General features: G+C 47.7%; 1 protein-coding gene across 1 annotated transcript in view; it reads right to left on the bottom strand.

Annotated features, from left to right (window-relative positions):
- Nucleotides 1-19768, bottom strand: part of Dock5 (dedicator of cytokinesis 5) — a 192667-nt gene that overhangs the window by 14528 nt on the left and 158371 nt on the right. The window contains exons 35-44 of the mRNA XM_028883189.2: nucleotides 17388-17547; nucleotides 15320-15360; nucleotides 14607-14697; nucleotides 11928-12047; nucleotides 8611-8700; nucleotides 6812-6916; nucleotides 5354-5495; nucleotides 3636-3717; nucleotides 2415-2499; nucleotides 1522-1608 (exon numbers count right to left, since the gene is read on the bottom strand). Coding sequence (XP_028739022.1) covers nucleotides 1522-1608; nucleotides 2415-2499; nucleotides 3636-3717; nucleotides 5354-5495; nucleotides 6812-6916; nucleotides 8611-8700; nucleotides 11928-12047; nucleotides 14607-14697; nucleotides 15320-15360; nucleotides 17388-17547 — 1003 coding nt within the window. The remainder of the gene's footprint in view (nucleotides 1-1521; nucleotides 1609-2414; nucleotides 2500-3635; nucleotides 3718-5353; nucleotides 5496-6811; nucleotides 6917-8610; nucleotides 8701-11927; nucleotides 12048-14606; nucleotides 14698-15319; nucleotides 15361-17387; nucleotides 17548-19768) is intronic.

Raw genomic sequence — 19768 nt, 5'->3', positions numbered from 1 at the left:
TATTTACATATAACCCATGCATATCTTTCCAGATACTTAATTTATTGGAGACAATACCTCACTATGTACCCTCGTTGTCACTGAGATCTACCTGTCTCTGCCTTTCAGGTGCTGGGATTAAAGGTTTGTGTCACTACATCTGGCTTTTCACATACTTTACATCATCTCTGGATGACTGGTAGGATCTCCAGCTATAGTGGTGGATAGTATACATTATCTAGGGAAAAAGGCAAGGGAAGAGTCTGTACATGTGTAGAACAGAAGATGCTGTGCTAGACCTAAATATACAGTAGATAATTCACAGCTGAGAAGCCATGGATGGCTGAGTTGCCAAGAGTGGAACACACACATTCTGAGGGTCCACCGTAATTCACAGCGGGTAGGAGTGGGTAGTTTTAGGAGGAACTCAAGACTTTCAAATACGGCGGGTCAGAAACATGCCCAGAATGATTAGAGCACAGACACCACACCCATGGCTGGGGGTTCCAGAGTTGGCTGCATGGAGAAGGCGGATCCCACACTTAACTTGATGGGAAATAACACCAAGCAGTGGTAAAGAGGACATTGAAGCCCATCTCCCCTAAATGACAGCACCAAAGTCTTAGTTCCAAGAGATTTTTCTCAGAGATAGAAGGAGACCGATGGGGGTGGAAGGACACGGATGGAGGTGGACAGAGGGAGAAGGAGATGGACAGAGGTGACGACTGAAGGGGAAGATGGCCGTGGATCGAGGCAGATGGACATGAAAGGAGAGGAGTACAAATGGATGGGAGTGGATGGAGGTAGATGGAGGAGATGGAGATGGACAGAGATAAACGCAGGTGGATAGACATGAGAAGAGGCTCTCTAGGGCAGGTACTAGGAAGCCACAGGAGAGCCTGAACACAAGATCACATGAAAGAGTCGGGGTTGCTCAGTGGAATCCACACTCTAAGGTAGTGAGGAGCACCGGCTGAGAAGACCAAGGCTCTCTGGCAAGAGGAGACCTTTTTAGCAGCACCAAACAGGGATCAGTGTGGGGTGAAAAACAAGGTAATAATACAAGGGGACAGACAGAAGGCAGATCAAACAAGGATTCGAAAGGCTGGACGGCAGCTTTGGGAAGTACTGGGGCAGGAGCAGCGATACCAGGGACACAATGAGCTGAGAACGAATGGGGCTTTGGGGACAAGGACGTGGCAGACAGGCAACTCTCCAGAGGCATCCCAGCAATGTTTCTGGGCACTGGCAGCATTATGGGGGGTGGGGGGGAGATAGGGAACAATGCCCCTTAGGCCATGAAAGCATCATTCTCTGAATGTGACCTTTCGGGTTGGTGTTGTCACATCAGTTTTACAAAGTGACCCTATTACACAAGTGTGCTTCTTATTTCCCCTTTAGAAAACCAAGTTGGCCCGAGGAGGCCAGTCAAGCTGGGGCAGAGGGCAGTGGAGCTGAACAAAAGCTGTTACTGTTTTTGCAGACAGAAAGGCTTCCCACCACACACACACCCTGCCGGAGTTACGGATTCCAATGACTCACTGTTGAAATCTGTTTGACTTCGAACCACTTGAGAATCCCAGGGAAGGTATAGGCCGTCGTGTACGTGGTCCTTTCAATCCACATGGTCTGGTGCAAGGAAGAAAACCCAAAACGAGACAGTGGTCAGCTTCTAGCTCACAATGGACCCCAAACGTCTGGCTCAGTTGGGTGAGAATCCATTCTCATGAGTCTTCGAGGGAATGGAACACTATTCTTCATAAACTCAAGGATCGCGGGCTTTGAGTCTGCACAGGGTTAGTCTCCTTGGGCCCTTTCGTTCTAAAGATTTTGGAAACCTGAGGTCCAGGAGGTAGGGGTGTGTCTCGCCTGGGGTCATATCGGCAGCAGGACCAGAAGCAGAGCCCAGATCTGAGACCTTCAATCTCTCGAGGTCTCCACTGACATGACAGTCTGCTCTGTCAGTACTTAACAGGTAGTTACACACTCTCCTACGGGGGAAGCTCCAATCTGCTGTGTGTGCTGATCAGGGGAAAGACACCGCACCTCAGAAGGCAAACGGGCTGGGGAGATGGATCAGGCGGGGGAGTGCTCCCTGAGCAAGCCAAAAGGCCCGGGACTGATCCCCAGCACTTATGTACAAAGTCAGGGGTGGTGGCACAAGCTTGTAGTCCCTGTGTTGGGGAGGAGAGCTGGAGGTAGATTCCCAGGGGCTCACTGGCTGACCAGCCAAGCCAGGCTGGTAAGCTGCAGTCCCCAGGAAGGAGGACCCTGTGTTCAAATGACAAGTGGAGAGCTCATGAGGAATGACACCCAAGGCTGGCTTCCGGCCTTCAAACGCTCATGTGCAATGCAATCCCAGCCCTCCCTGATGCAATCCCAGCCCTCGCTGCCCCATCCACCACCCACAGAGAAGGCAAACCGAGCGAACTCACAGCAAACTCATTTTCTGGGTCTTTTTCTCCTTTCCGGAACGGCCGCGAATATCTGAACTGCTGCACTTCATTGGCTCTGTAGTAGCTGGGGAAGGACAGAGCGGCTGCATTGGACCTCACGGCACCGGCCCGCAACCACAGGTGTGACACACCTGGCACTGAGTTTTACCTCTATGGCCGACAGGGCCACACTGAGGTCCTGGGACAGTCCGTACCTGAGTTTCACACCACCTCTTGTTTGTCACACTTGAGAGTTTATTTTACCGCTCACAGTATAGACGGTACTGACACCTACCGCGTTCGCATAGCTTTGCCACAGTGCTGTCAAGTCAATCCCACTGGCATGGGAAAGCTTCTCTAGAGACAGAAAGTGACCTCAAACCCCGGGACCGGCTGGTCCTCAGTTGTGGTGATATTGTGTTCCCCAAAATATTGTGCACCCCAATAAACTTATCTGGGGTCAGAGGACAGAACAGCCACTAGATATAGAGACCAGAAAATGGTGGCACTCACACCTTTAATCCTAGCACTCCAGAGGCAGAGATCCATCTGGATCTCTGTGAGTTCAAAGCCACACTGGAAACAGCCAGGCATGGTGACTCACGCCTTTAATCCCAGGAAGTGATGGCAGAAAGCAGAAAGGTATTTAAGGCGTGAAAACCAGGAACTAGGCCTGGTTAAACTTTTAGGCTTTTGAGCAGCAGCTCAGCTGAGATCCATTTGGATGAGGACTCAGAGGCTTCTAGTCTGAGGAAACAGGATCAGCTGAGGAATTGGCTGAGAAGTTGGTGAGGTGAGGAAGCTGTGGCTTGTTCTGTTTCTCTGATCTTTCAGCATTCACCCCAAATACCTGGCTTCAAGTTTGTTCTTATTAATAAGACCTTCTAAGATTTGTGCTACACTTAGTGATACCTGAGTAGATATTTGGGCTAATGGCTCCTGTGCCCACACCAAGTGAGGGTTAGCTTTCCCTTTGTCTCAAAGATAGAAACGCTCTTGCTTTAACTCAGTAAGCTCCCATTTTCACAGGTAAAACAGTATGCGGTAAGTCTTCCAAGCTGTAGCCAATGAAAAAGCCTTTGCTTTTTGATGCATTCCAAAGAAAGTCTTGCTGGGTAGCCCAGACTGGCCTTGAACTTGCCGTTCTCTTTCCCGCCACTGCTATGATGACAGGCATGTGTCATGGCCCACCTGATGGCTTTCTATGAAAGAACCACTCACTTCAAGATCTGCTCTGGAACCGGTTTGTCCTTGTAGCTGGGCGGCAGGCTCATCACCGGCTTTACAGTGAAGCACTGTAGGTCTGAGGACTTGTTAAGGAAAAGGCTGGCCCTGCAGGTGCCACAGGCAGTGAGGTCCCTGCCTGTTTCCATCGCTCATCTCCTCTCAGCAGGGGCCAGCACCGCACTGAAATGGGCTCCCATATACACCGTCACAGTGTGGGACTGTCCTAGGACCCTCCGTGTGGCGAGACACCTGGCAAACATCCTTGCCACGTGAAACAAGTGTCAGGGAAGTCTCAGGAGAAAGACACCCAGAGATGCTTTTACACCATTTCTTTTGGATAGTCATTCCTCCAAAACAGTCAGACTCCAGAGCCCCGGAACCAGAACTGCCATCTTTAGATGCTACTGTTGATGGAGGAGTGAGTCCCTCACGGGGACTAAGTGTTACCAATTTATCTTTCACACAGCAAACCTGCAAGATGGATCATTCTTTTTTTTTAGCAGAGGAGAACTTTGGAGGCTGTGAGAAGTTAAAACTCAAGATTCCACCACAGGGAAGTGAAGTCAGGTTCCTGCTGGGTTGGGATGAATAGTGTTAGAAAGGTTTCCCCTGGCACCCTTACCAGTGCAGGTACCCTGACCTCTGGACCTACAGGTTCTGCACCCAAAGGCAGATAACCAAGTGACGATTTCCTTCTGTACTGACCCTGTACAGACTCCCTCACCCCTTTTCCTTAACTCCTGAATGATACAGTGTGACAATACTTACAGAGCGTTCACTCTATCAGGGACTCTAAGTCAACTAGGAAGGGCTGGGGAGATGGCACAGTTACTAAAGTGATTATTGTAAAAGCATGAGGGCCTGAGTTCCAATGCCTAGCACACAGCTAAACACACACACACACACACACACACACACACACACAGAGAGAGAGAGAGAGAGAGAGAGAGAGAGAGAGAGAGAATTAGGAAGAATGTATATAGGCTATATGCAAGTTCAATGCCATATACATGACTTGAACAGCTGCAGATTTGGGTATTCTAGGTTGGTAGAAAGAGCAGAGTGGAAGGGTGCAGTAGTTTGAAAGAAAAAAGAGAATGGCACTATTAGGAGGCGTGGTCTTGTTGGAGGAAGTGTGGGGGTGGGGCTCTGAGGGCTCCTTCGCTCACGCTATGCTCAGTGTGGTACTCAGTTTACTTCCTGTGGTCTGCAAATCAAGACGTAAAACTCTCAGCTCCTTCTCCAGCACCATGTCTGCCTGCATGCTGTTATACCCTGCCATGATGATCATGGACTAAACCTCCGAACTGTCAGCTAACCCCAGCTACATGCTTTCCTTTGTAAGAGTTGCTATGGCCATGTCTCTTAGTTAGAAACCTTAACTAAAACAGAGGGTGTCCTGGAGCCACTGGCTGGCAGGTTATCAATAACGCAGCTGGATGACTGTGCGTAGTTTCAAGGTCTGCAACAGAACCGGGAATGTCCTTTGAGCACTCCACCTAACTGTGAAGTATATTCATTCACACTCAACATTTACTGACCATGTCTTCCCTAAAGGCCCCTAAGATTTTTTACACCGAATGGTTGAGGGATGAGTCTGACAGCTCCTGGCACATCTGCCTGCAGAGAAGGAGTCGCAACTCTGAGTTTGTCTGGCGAGGCCTGGCCCTGGGTAAAGAGCCACTGGGCCGTTTTCCCCATGGCAAGGATACACTGTTTTGGGGATGACTTGATGTCCTCTCCTGGTGGTGTCGTACTGGTCATCTTCTCAGCGTTGGGGAACTGGGTCAGCAACCTCAAGCTGAAGTCTTCTCGCCTCTCATACTCCTTACCCCGGTAGATGAAGATTTTGTTCTGCACGTCAGGGAAGCCAAAGGGAGTCATTAGATATGAAGGGTGAAAGAGTACCTGGAGCTGAAGATAGAGAAGGCCACTGTGCTCCCCCATCGAAGCTAAATCAAACACCAAGTAAGTGCTCAGTGACCATCCTGGACATTCCCAACAGGCATTGAGCAGCATCTATTGGGTGGCTATTAGCTTATCCCTTCTTTCCCCAGGTGATAGACACTGGATGCAGATGTTGGTAGCTATGAACATCCCTACAGTATTTTGGAATGATTAGATTTCTACTCACTTGAGTAAATACTCCCTGGTTACAAGCGGTTTAATTGTCCCATTCATATGTTAACATTTAATGCCCCCCCCCCCCATTAGCTTGTAGAATCCCTGAGGGCAGAGAGAAGTCTGAGTAACTTCAGGATATTTCTGCTTCCTCCCAGGTGCCTGGCACAGAGTGGACAATGTAGACATTTACTGAATAAGGAGCCATTGCTCTCTCATTAAGCCCAGCCAGGAACAGGAATGGCTTTCTTTTACCACTTTTTGTTATTATTGTTGGCTGTAGCAGCATGGTCTCATGTAGCCCAGGCTGACCTCCAACTCACTATGAAGCTGAGGATAATCTTGAACTTCTGACCCTTTGGCCTCCACCCCAAAGTGTTATGACTAAAGGCACATATCAACATACCCAGCTGATGTGGTTCTGGGAATCAAACCCAGTGCTTCAAGTATGCTAGGCCAGTACTCAACCAATTGAGCTACATCCCCATCCCATTCTATGCTTTTTAACTAAGAGTACGAGAGATAATATGTATTTAAACAAAGCTCAGGTCTAAAAGCGTTCTTTTTAAAGTGTTTGTTTTTCAAACTCTAACGTCACCGAGACAGTGGATACACTTTTGAGAAGAAGAACAGGGTCTCTCACGCTTGTCACTTACTACAAAACTGCTTTTACTTTGGGGAAATGTTTGTTGTCTTGTTCTTGGGATACCTAATTTCCAAGTAGCCCTGACTGGAAAGAAAATAAGCAACAAAACACATCCATCCACCCTTGCCCGAGTTTGGCCTGTGGATGGATTCTGCTGATGTTTTCCATCTCTCCTTGCACCTGGGAAAGCCATTGCACAGAGAATCTGCCAGAATCCCAGTGGTGTCAGGGGTGTGGGGTGAAGAGGCCAGCACTCAGGAAGAGGTCTCCCTCCCTGACCCGACCTCCCACAGTGGGAACGTAGGCCAGCAGCTGCGGCTGCCCATCTGGAAGAGAGATGAGTCTCCTCTCTCCCCCGAACCCCACTCCCAATGGCTCTGGGGACCACCCCCAGGCTCCTCACCCGCAGGAAGGAAGGGAAGCCCTGTCCATAGTATCCCACAGCAAAGTATTCAGGCTGCGGCCTCATGGCCTTAATGATGTTCTCATAAAACGAGGCTCTTTTTTTCTGAAAAACAAAACAACACATGCCGCCCAGAGGTTACCAGGAAATTGTCAGGGGAAGAAATAAAAAAGAAAACAGTCAGCCCATTTGCTGTGTTTTCTCATGTAACAGATAAATGGAAGGACTTTGGAGACCACCTTGTAAGCCGCAGGGTGACTCTGTTCTGGGATCTGATGTTTGGGACTTGGGCCCAGGATGGAACTAGGAGTACTTCCTGAGATCCACAGGCAGTATCTGAACTTAACCAAGTGTTTGAGAGTAGAGGCTGAGAGATTTTCTGCTTTGAGCAGGTGACTTGGACAGTCACCTTGGGCTTGACTGATGACCAAAAGGTGGTCTCTAGATTGAGCGGGTCTTCTGATGCTTTACTATGGATTCTTTGAGACAAAATCGTAGGTAGCTCAGGCTAGCCTCCAACTCTCCATGTAGCTGAGGATAACTTTGAAGTTCTGCTATCCAGGTGCTTGGATTACAGAAATGCACCAGCATGCCTGGTTTTACGTGGAACCAGGGATTGAACCGAGGGCCTAATGCATGCAAGGCAAATGCTCGACCACTGAGTTCTAGCCTTGGCTCTTCTTTTCCTTTGTACTGTGAAGTAAGACCTCATGCAGCCTCCCAGGCTGCTTTAACTTGCTCTGCAGGGAAAGCAGAACTTGAACACTATGTCCCAAGCAGCTGGGATTATCATCCTGTACCACTGGCATCCCTACCACAGTTGACATAACTGTGACCGCTCTAGGTGAAGGTCTGTCAGAACCATGCTTTCTTAGCTGGCTGATGGGTTACCAGAATCTTAACTCAAACTAGCTTAGAAATGATTGAGTAAATATCTGGCCTCTCAATGGCAGAAGCTGATAAAGTGCATGAGTTAAGTTTCCACTAAATGCTCCTGACAAATAGATCCTTAAGGAAAAGATTATTCTGTGACAGTGATGACCAGACCTTTCTAGGCTCCTGCCGTAACATTTCTCTGCCGTAAAATTTCTCTCCGTGGTCATGCAGAGGGCATGAGGGTGGTTGGGCAGCTTGTTTGTAAGAGCTGAACTGTGCCCACAGCTGGGCTTATCACACCAGCTCAGGAAACTGTCAATGCTGAGCCTTTCTGTGACACCAGAGAGAAAAAAGGTAGCAACGGCCACTTAGATTCTGGCTGAAAACACTCACAGCATGTCCTGGTATGGACAGTGGCATTTTTTTTTTTTTGGGGGGGGGAGTCAGCCTCAAAGATGGGTTTCTTCTCATTGCAAAATTATATTTTATTTAGTGTGAGTGTGTGTGTAAGCACACATGTCATGGTCCATGGTCTGAGGTCTCCTTCCAACATGTGGAACGTGAGGGTTGAACTCAGGTCATCTGGCTCGTCAGCAAGACACTTTACCCACTGAATCATCTCACTGGCCCAAGACAAGTGAATTTTGATGAAGAGATGATGTCCCACAGTCGCCAGGATGTGGCATCATTACACAGGCTCAGTGTCTCCCCTCCCCTCTCCTCTTTCCCAGTCCCAGGGGACTTCTGAGGGGACAACCTGGAGAACAATGGTCAAAGCTTTTGGGATCACACATGCTTCATTTTGAAGTCAAGTAAGGTCACTTTCTCCTTGGAAAGTACACCCTTGACCCAGACTGGTTTCAATCCATATACCAAACTGTTCCTCAGGGTCCCCTTTTGCAGCCCCGCTAGCTCACACTTACCAGGAGACTGCCCAGGCCCTCATAGTCAAACACTTTGCTCTCGTAGGTCTCAGCCAACTCTTTGCTCAGTTTGATGGCTTTCTCCCACATCTTCAGAAGAAGGAAAGCAGGGTGAGATGTGGAAGACACAAGAGTCGCCGTCCTCAGAGCGGTTACCTCCCTACAGAATCACTGGGACTAAGGAGTCAGGCAGGCTAAGCATCTAGAAGGGACCCCGACTTCCTACGCTCCATGATTCACTAAGCCTTTCTTTCCTGATGTAAGGACACTGCAGGGTGAGCGACTCTTATCTGAAATGCCTGGGGCTACCATTGCTTCCAATTTGGATTTTTTTTTTAATTTGGGATAATTTCCACAGACATGACTGGCTAGGTGTCCCGTAATCCAAAATGCTCCCAAGTCTGCAGCCTTCTTCAGGTCATGTTGATAATCCACGGCTTTAGAGTTCAGGACATTTTTCATGTTGGATTAGAGGTGCCCAACCTGTGTATCTCGGGTGTGTTGCCAAGAGGGCCCTCCTCCAGACAATCTGCCAGGACACTCGAGCCTCCACTGAAGCAGTTTGGAGTCAAAGGAGCAAAGGGTCAATGGCAGCGCAAAGAAGAGGGAAGCCATCCCTAGATCCAAGAGTGGGAGTGTGGCTGGACAGGGTGGGCTGCTGTGAGACTCTGCTCTTGAGCGTGCATGGAGGTGTGGATGTCTGGCTGTGCACACACTCATGCGGAGGAGCTGCTGGCAGGGACAGGAAGGGGCCAAATGGCAGGTGGCATGGAATTTGGTGAACATTTTCCATGGAGGAAAAAGTTACAGCCTCTCACACCTCTCTGCCTCTGAGGCCAGCACAACCAGGACCCAAACAAAGCCTTCTCATCATCCTGGTATTGTGTGGAACAGCTCGTAGATGGGCACTAACTGAAGATACTCCCTGATTCTTTCATCTGTTTGTTTTATCTCCAATAAACAAAGAGAGTTCAAAGACTAACAAGGGACTAATAATAAGGAGTAGGCCAGGAGGCCATGTATGCAAAGTAATAAAGAACTGGCCTGCTCTTTGTCCTAAATTCTTCTCCAGGGAAATGAAGATTTTTAGTATTCCCGGTGCATCCCTGTAGGCTCTAAAATCTATGCTCAAAGGGTGACTAGAGAGAGCCCCTAGCCACTTCTGGAGTCACATGACCGCACATGCGCTGTCAGCAATCAGGCAAAATGCTCAATCCTTCCAGGGCCTTATGTCCCATGTAATCCGTGCACAGCACGGTCACATAATCTGTGGGCATGCTTGGCATAGCTACGTAGTATACGCATGTGCGAGGTGACCCGCTCCCCGCTCTCTCTCCCTCCCACCAGAGATAGCAATTGCACCCCCTCTGAACCCCCATCCCACCCCTTTCTTTTCAGTAGGCCTACTTATCTCTACCTTTTCCCTTCCCTAGTAAAAACTCATATAGTGGGTTCCGTTGTACCTCATGTTTTCTCACACCCAGTAAATAATGCAGACAAATAAATGTACCCCGCCCTCTAAGTTTACGTTAATGAAGCAACTCAAGGCCACTCTCTAGATCAGCGGTTCTCAACCTTCCTAATGCTGTAACCCTTTAATACAGTTCCTCATGTTGTGGTGACCCGCAACCATGAAATTATTTTCTTTGCTACTTCATAACTGTAATTTTGCTACTGTTATGAATCATGATGTATATATCTGATATGAAGGATATCTGATATGTGACCCTTATGAAGTGGTCTCGACCCACAGATTGAGAATCACTGATCTAGATTGCGTCAGGAAGATGCTAGTCATGTGATTAAAGAGTTGGAGCTATAAGCTGGGCATCTCTTATCTGGAGCTAGAAGCATGGGAAATCTCAGCACTCTGGAGGCAGGGGCAGATTATAAATTCAAGGTTGGCCAGGGCAATGTAATAAGATTCTGTCTCAAAAACACAAAATAGAATTGGAGATCTGAGCCACGTATTATCGGCTCTGATTCAAGGGAGGCAAAGGGAACCAGAGATTGAGTTAAACCATGTAGTTAATAATAATTCAATCACGCCGATGTTATGACAAGTTCTGTACAATTCAAATACATTGATTTTTTTTTTTTAAAGGTTGCTTTTACTATGTTGCCCTAGACTGGTACCAATTTCTAAGCTCAAGCAATCCCCCTGCTTCAGCCTCCTGAGTCACTAGAATTGTGGGTACACAATATTGCACCGAGTGGACACTTCACTATTCTAGAGAGGGAGAGGACGCTGGACCTCAAAGACCCTTCCAGACCCTATCTTGTGTATTTCACCATTTGGCTGGTCCTGATTTGTGCCCTTTACAACAACACTGTAATAAGTAGATACAGCAATCTTCTGAGTTCTGTTGTTAAGCCTCTGGGTGCTACCCTGAGCTACCCAAAATTCCTAACCAGTTTCATCAGAGGTGTGAAGGATCTGAGCTCCTGACACTATAACTGTCATCATAAGTGAGTGCAGTTTCTAAAAATAAAAAAGAAGTTATGATTTTTTTACTCGTGTGAGTACATGAGTGTGCATATGCACATGAGTGTGTGTGTGTGCGTGTGTGTGCATGCATGTGTGCAAATGTGTTAGGGCTGAGTGGGTGTGCTGGCCTGTATAAGTGTGTGTGTGTGTGTGTGTGTGTGTTTGTTTGTGTGTGTATGTGTGTGTGTTTGTTTGTGTGTGCATATGTGTTAGGGTTGTGTGGGTGTACTGGCCTGTATAAGTGTGTGTGGAAGCCAAAGGGAAATGTTAGGACGTCTCTTCAAAATCACTTTTCTTTTGTTTGTTTGTTTGTTTTGTTTTGGAGACAGGGTTTCCCTGGCTATCCTGGAACTTGCTCTGTAGACCAGGCTAGCTTGCCTCTGCCTCTTGGTGCTGGGATTAAAGGCGTGCACCACCACACCCAGCTCTCCAAAATCACTTTTGTGCCTTATCTTTTTTGAGATGGCCGCTCACGAAACCTGAAGCTCACCATTTTGGCTAGTCAGGCTGGCCAGCAAGTCTGGGGGAAACTTAGTGTCTCCTTTCAATCCTGGGGTTATAGGTACTCGTCCCCATGCCCTGCTTTTATATATACATCCTGGGGATCAGAAATGCATGTCCTTATTCTTGCAGGGCAAGCACTTTACACACTGAGCCATCTCCCCAGCCGATGTCATTTTGGTGGGGACAGGGCCTTTATCCTGTGTGCTCTGTGCTGACTCAGCACTCAGCATTAGAAATGTATTCACTATAATCTTTTCCCCCCTCTTTCCAGTAGTAAAAAAAACCCAAAAACCAAAAACAAAAACCCAGAGAACCCAGCACTCACTTTGCCTTTGTCAAAATAGGATATGATCTCTTGATACAGCTTCTCTTTAAGTTCCTGCTGGGTATAAACGTAGTAGCTGTCCCTCTGGAGCAGATGGGGCACACAGGGCTTGTCCGACCACTACAAAGAAAACAAAGGAACACGGAGACGAACGGAGCAACACTTCAGACCCACAAAGTCAGGAAGCGACTCGTGTGCAGGCAGTCAACTCATCCATATTGTGTTTTAAGTTATTTACTAAACACAAAACGACATGCACACGGACGCCCATATGGCAGCCTCGCTTGGAAACAAGTGCCACGCCAAATGGCCAGGCACCTGCAGCATTCCGGGAAGAGGGGAACGGAAGGAGCCAGCTAAAGGAGCACACTGCCGAGGCGAAGGCATCTTGAACACAATCAGAGGAGAGAACCCCGCTAGGGCTATAATGACAGGGGAGCAGATCAAACTGTCACTGCCTGTGGACATTTCCTTCTCCTTAGTACCCGGCAGCCCAGGGCAAGACCACAGACACAACGCTGAGAACTAAGAAGCAAAGGCATAAAAACATACAAGGATAGACCTTGGCTACAAAGAGAATAGTCACACAGAAGACAGCAGACGCAAACAAATCCATCCAAATGAAGGCCTATCAGATAGCACCGGGATTACACAAGACTTGTACGCAAGGCACTTTGGCTGTGCCATTCAAAGCCACAGTAGCAGCCCTGAAGAAAGGGAGCCTCTATGCTTAAACAGGGGCACACTTGTTTCATATCCACGTAGATTCTTACCAAAGCCCTTCTTTGGTGGTAGTGTGAATTGAATCCAGGGCTTTATGCGTGCTAGGTATGAGCTAGGCCTCCAGCCTTGTTTTCACATTTCTAAAAGTTTGAGATAAAGGGTCTCACTGAGTTGCTCAGGCTGGTCTTCAGGGGCAGGATCCCCCAGCCTCAGCCTCCTCCTGATCAGCTAGAATTACAGGTCTATCCTTTCAGGCTCTGCAAAGTCAGTGTCTTCCCTCCTTCCCCTTTCCCTTGCTCTCCATTTCTCTCTCTTCTCCACCCTGCCTTTTCCTTCTTTCTCCAGGACCTGAAAGCAGGGTTATGAGCATGCCAGGCGAGCGCTCTACCACTGAGCTATATACGCTGAGGGTCAAGTCATTGGGAACTTCAGGGTTCTAGGCCAGATGAAAACACAAAGGAGCAGGAAGCAACATTGGGGGCGGAGGGCAGTGAGGAGTCACCACACCAGCCGATAACACACTGTGCGGAATTAGTCATCACAACAATGTAGCGCCAGGGCACGCACAGAGGGAGGCCCACATGCAAGGAGATACTAGAAGGAGCCCTCCTCCACCACGGAGATAAAGCTGGGATCTTACGCCAGGGAATCAAATTCAGATTATATTTAACAAATGCCATCTCTCCTGAGTAGCTATCTGGGAAGAAAAGCTAGACCCACACTTCATACTTTACACCAGGATAGGACAATTTAATTTTCTTTTCTTTTGCTTTTCAATTTTTTTTTTTTTTTTTTTTTTGAGATAGACTCACCCTACAAAATACAGGCTGGCCCTGAACTTGCTATCCCGGCCTGCCTCTGCTTCCTACATGCTGGAATTATGGGCATGCACCACCACGCCCAGCTTGAGGGTTTAACTTTCTGGGCAGCATGAATAAAAAGACCTACAGGGCTTGTCACTGGGGACCATTCTCCGGTGACACCTAGCAAACTTCACACAGTCAGAAAAGCCTTTAGTGTCCCAACCTTGAACATGAGATATGGATTTCCTGGGGAAACGGGGAGGCAGGGAACTCCTGTGTTTAGCTGCTGAGAATGATGCGTGCCTATCATTTCAGAATCAAATCAAATCAAATCAAACTCTAGGAGAAAATGAACTGTTGGGTATAAGAATGGAAGCAGAAGGTCTGGGGAGAGACACTATAGTCCATCAGGCAGAGATACTAGGAGTCAAAACCAGGATGGCAGCAAGGGATTTTCTTCTTCTTCTTTTAAAGAAGACAGTTTGAAGACATGGTCTAGACAGCGGGGCTACACATTCTGTTTATGGAGAATATAGGAGGCACTGACCAAAAGGGAAGACTGGAGTGTGACTACGGGTTATCACCTAAGACACTAGGTAGATGGTGGTCAGAAAGAACAAGGGTGGCGATGAAGGGCTGGGTTTTCAACGTGTTGAGCTGGAGTTATTACCCATTCGAAGAGTGACACTTATGTAGAAATCCAAAGTTAAAGGAGGTCAGGACTTGAAAGAAATGTTTGGGATTTGGGACAAATCGATGCATCTATAGCATGCCTCACTATAATTTTACTTGGAGAGAGAGGATAAGCAGGAAATTACTTCTTCCAAGTGTTTTATTCATTTCTAAGTTCTCTCTCTCCAGTTTTACTAATCCCTTTACACATCACCAACGTGTATTTAATTAGAATGTCAATCACCAGAGGCCTCTAGGTTGTGCCCTGCTTCCTAAGGAGCCTTAAATGACAAATGATTATTTTCCCAGTCTTGATCTGAAAGTGACCCTGCTTCCCCGGAAGGCACAAACACACTCTTAGATAAACTATATTCCTCAAATAAGGTTCTCTCCTAGTCACATCATGAAGTTCACAGAATTCAGTCCCAAGGGACTGAACGCATGGCATCCGACATGCGTCTTCCACATAGGACCCATTTACCTGCAGGAGCTCAGCGTGTAAGAGGAGTGTGTAGGCGGCTTCTGTGTAGTTCTCGCAGTCCCTGTGCAGATCTCGAAGCTTGTACAAGTACCTGGCAAGAGAGGACAGAAGGGGCCCTCTGTCACCAGGGAAGCGAGCTAGCATTCAGAGCATCCCCACCCAGGTCCCAGCCTGCACACAGGCCTCTGCTTCTAACAGGAACACCTCCCTGCTCTTAGGCAATAGACTTGTCACCTAGTTCTCTGGCCCACCATGCCACTTCCTGTCCTGTGGTTTTCCTAGTCCCTCTATTTTGTCTTCTTAATTTTACTATAATTATTATTAATTAATTTATTTATTTTTAGGTCTTGGTCGTCTTTGGGAGGCGAGGGAAAGCTTTGGAAATTCTGCTGATGACAAGTTGGCTTCACGGTCAGAGACTTGTGGCCCTCAAACTAAATCCCACTGTGGGTTACTTCTCCTGCATGTCCCCTTTGAATGCTTCTACCCCTCCTCAAATGCTGATGCGACTCGATGACACACTCCTCCCTCACACTGGACTTGTCTGTGGCTCTGTCTTCAGAGCTCACCCTCTGAGGCAGACTGCATACCTCCTGCATTTGTAGGAGTCTATCAAGACAGCAAGCGTGCTGTTGGGGCAGCCTTTTCTGGTTTAAAAATACACCCCAAACCCAGGATACAAATAGCCAAACCAAGGCATTTCCTCCGCTTACCTTATGTATATGTCCTCTCGCTTCTTTTCTTTATAAAAATTCTGCCAAAAAGAAGGTCACAAAATACCAACATAAATGAAAGGCTGTTGATGAACTTGACACAAAAACAGCTGCTTTTATTTTTAACTTGAAAGAGGTTTAACACACTCTAAACCATGCAAGTGTAGTTGCCCTCAGAGGCCAGAAGGGGGCGTCAGATCATCTGGAGCCAACTGACATGGGTGATGGGAACCAAACTCGTGTCTCTGGAGAAGTAGCACACACTCTGAACCATGAAACAGTCTCTACCCCAACTGCTGCTTTTCAACGCCGTCTCTTTTCCAAAGAGATAAATATTATGAGTTCATCATCCCCCTTAAGAATCATTGCATGGGAAGCAATGGGATACGAAGAAGAGGAGAAATTCAGACCATGCTGCAGGTAGACTGGGGGACAGGTGGGGATGGGACTAGGAGGGATGGAGAGAGATATGACTGGAATTGGAGGATATTTTTGTGTGTGGGGGGGGAGGCAGGGAGATGTGATGTGGAAACCTTGTGCAGTGGAAACTCCCTGGATCCTACAAGGATGACCCTGGTAAGGACTCCTAGTAATGGAGGATATGGGGCCTGAACCAGCCATCTTCTGTAACCAGGCAAGGCTCCCAGTGGTGGGACTGAGATATCAACCCCAGCCACAAAACTTTGGGCCTACAATCTGTCTCGCCTGTAAGATGTGCTGGGGCAATGGAGGCCCAGAACTCGTGGGAGTGACCAACCAATGACTGGTCTGAGGCCCATACCAGGAGAGGGAGTCCATGCCTGACACTAGATAACCAAGAACTGGAGGCTAGATGGCCCAGAGACGAAACCAAACATGACTGGAAAAAAAAGTGAAATGATTCCTAGTGATGCTCTTCTATACCCACAAATCAGTGCCTAGAGTTCAGTTGTCAACAGAGAGGTTGCCTCTGGCAGCCGATGGGAGCAGATGCAGAGACCCACAGCCAGACACTAGGCAGAGAGAGAGCCTGGGTTGGAGGTCTCCATTGCATCCCTCTCCTCAAAAGCTCGGGGAACCCCATGGAAGACAGGGAGGAAGAATTGTGGGAGCCAGAGGGGTCCAGAACACTGGGAGAGCATGGCCAACAGAATCAACTAAGCAGGGCTGACAGGGGCCCACCGAGACTGAAGCAGCAATCATGGAGTCTACATGGGTCTGCACCAGGTCCTCTGCATATATGTTACGGTCGTTGGTTTGGTGTTTGGGGGGGACTCCTGACAGTGGGAGTGGGGGTATTTCCAACTCCTCTGCCTGCTCTTGGGACCCTTTTCCTCCTACTGGGTTGCCTCCCCCAGCCCTGATGTGAGGGTCTGTGCCTGGTCTTATTGTATCTTCATACAGTTGATGTCCCTGGGAGGCCTGCTCTTTTCTGGGGGGACATGGGGGGGTGGTTAGTGGGTCTGAGGGAGATGGAGGAGAACTAGGAGGATTGGAGGGAGGGAAGCTGCTATCAGGATGTATTGTATGAAAGAAGAATCAATAATTTTTTTTTAAAAAAAGACCATGCTTCTGAGAAATGCAAGAGATCTTCTATGGGAACAGCAGAGCCTGGCTTATCCCACAGCCACCTGGTATGCGTATTTCTCAGGGAGTCAGAGAGGTGGGATGTTCTTGGTTTATGTTAAGCACAAGAATGCATAGCAACTTAAACCTTGGAGGTCTATAGTCCCAGGAAAGGGGAAGACTAGCGTCTGACTGTCAGAAGAATGGCACAGACCAACTTCCTTCGTGGCATCGGTTTCTGCCTGCTACATCACCATAGGCAAGCACATGCGAGTGTGCTTAAGACCAAGTGCCAGGCTGAGGTGGCGTGTGGGAAAGGCTGGAGTGTCATGCACTTTCCATGCCTGTTTCAGAATTCCTGAAGGTCCGTGCCTACCGTCTTCCAGTGTGACTCAGTAGGGCATGGACTCCACAGAGATGCTCCAGGGTGGCTGGGCATCTACACTATCAACTTAGAGCTGAGTTGATGGAGCAGAGGTGGCGTAGGTGTGCCCACTCACACGCCCAGGGACCAGGCCCTTACCAGAACATTTACGGTACAGCTCATGCGGTTCTCCTTACTCTCGTCATGCAAAATGATGGTTCTGTAGTCCAGCAAGTTCTCTAAGAGGCTGCTGACCAGGAGGGCAAAGACTTCCCCAGAGCTCGAGAGGTATTTATGTTTCCGGCAATGTTCTAGCAGGCTGGAGTGGGGAGAGAGAATTTCCACAGTTTACCCAGGTACTTTGGGCACCATCTGTGAGTCCCAATCAAGTCCTAGCAGCAGAAGGCTCTAGACCAGTGGTTCTCCACCTTCCTAGTGGTGTGACCCTTTAATATAGTTCCTCATGTAGACCCCAACCATAAGATTATTTTCATTGCTACTTCATAACTGTAATTTTGCTACTGTTACAAATCACAATGCAAATACTTGTGTTTTTTGATGGTCTTAGGTGACCCCTGTGAAAGGGCCATTCGACCCCAAAAGGGACCGTGACCTACAGGTTGAGAAACACTCCTATAGACTTATAATACATATCCTCTGTGGAACCCAGGGTGCCTTAAGACCTTCAACAGGGCCCAGATTGAACCAACTATTTTCTCAAGTTTTACTCTTTCTTGGGGACCCAGTCAAGTCCCACCATCATTTAGAACCCCAGCCTACAATGTCCTCTGAGCATCAGTCAATCAATAGTTTCTTTAGTGGATATTGCAGAAATGAGAACCCTTGCCTACAATGTTCACACAACGTCCCCATTCTAACTCAGCCGTATAAGACCATCTGTCCTATGTCTTTGTTCTCTCTAGGGCCTGGCATTGAACAGGCAGTCTGAAAATCCCATGCTGAAGCCTAGCCCAGAAGAACCTGGTAGCCATTTGGATGGGTGACACCAGATAAAACCATTTTCAGGTAGAAAAGCAGGGCTGTGAGCAGGCAGACTGGGGATTCACTTCAGACCCAGTCCTCCCCTTCAGGGGCCATAGTGAACAAAGTTTTGGGGCTTCTTGGTAACTAAAAGAAAACTCAGAAAAGAAAATGGGTCTAAAGAATCAGTCCAGACTTGGGAGCTGGAGAGATGGCTCAGTGGTTAGGAGTGGTACCTGCACTTACCTACACACATACACACATACACACACACACACACACACACACACACACACACACACACACACACACCTTAAAATAAAGCTTAAATAATTATCCCAGATTCTAGGAGTATTTCAGGGGGGCTGGATTGGTTTAGTCAGACTTTTTTGAGCCAATGATCCAGAAAAAAACAAAAGAAACAGAGTAAGATCACTCCATGAAGATTAGCTGTAGGTATGTTTTTTTGAACCAGTAACTTTATCTTGTATACATAATGTATGTGTGGGCAAGTGCTCTACTACTGACATATATCTCAGATTGTAGCTGAAGTTTTCTTGTGTCCCATCCGGTCTGCAGCTGCTCAGACCCAAGTAAACACACAGAGGCTTATATTAATTAAAACTGCTCAGTCATTAGCTCAGGCTTACTACTGACTAGCTCTTACACTTAAACTCAGCCCATTTCTGTTCATCTATATGTTGCCACATGTTTTCTGGCTTTACCTGTGTGCCATGACATGCTGCTCCCTGGATGGCAGGCTGGCATCTCCTGACACAGCCTTCCTCATCCCAGAATTCTCCTTGTCTGCTTATTCCGCCTATACTTCCTGCCTGGCTACTGGCCAATCACTGTTTTATTACCAGTTTAAACCAGTGTACAAAAGCATTATCCCACAGCATCAGCTATATATATTTAAATAAAGCCAGATTCACACTATGCAGCCTTGGCTGTCCTGGAACTCACCACATAGACCAGGCTGACTCTGAACTCACAGAAACTTTCCCACCTCTGCCTCCAGGGTGCTGGGATTAAAAGTACATGCCACCATGCTCAATTATCCCCAAATCTTATGTCTATTTCTATCTGTGCATAACTTCTAGACAAATCCAGAATTTCAAAAGGTAGGAGGGTTAGAAGGTCAAGAGATCTCGTGGAAAAAGGATAGAAAGATCATTCCCTTTATAAACAGAATACAGACATCTAGTTCTTTAAAATGGAGGCGATTCCCCTATCTTGCTCCACTACAGTGTGTGGTGTGCTGGCTCCTCCTCAGGGAATCTTTGAGAAAAGATAAAAGTTGGTGGTCCCTATATTCATGCTCAGACTGGTCCAAAGCATTTCCCCAGAATGGGAGAATAACCAAATGACACAGGCGGCTGGCGATAGTGTACCGCCACCTGCAGAATGGGATGGCTAGACAAGAATAATTGCAGTCAACCTTTGAATAACAAACAAACAAACAAAAAAGATTTGTGGGTATGTGTGTGTGAGGTCAGAGGATGATCTCAGGGTTTGATTCTCTCCTACCACACGGGTCTCAGGGTTCGAGCCTAGGC

This window comes from Peromyscus leucopus, chromosome 9 (assembly GCF_004664715.2).
Source record: "Peromyscus leucopus breed LL Stock chromosome 9, UCI_PerLeu_2.1, whole genome shotgun sequence".
In the NCBI taxonomy this organism is placed as follows: domain Eukaryota; kingdom Metazoa; phylum Chordata; class Mammalia; order Rodentia; family Cricetidae; genus Peromyscus; species Peromyscus leucopus.
This window is presented reverse-complemented; position numbering and strand designations above follow the sequence as displayed.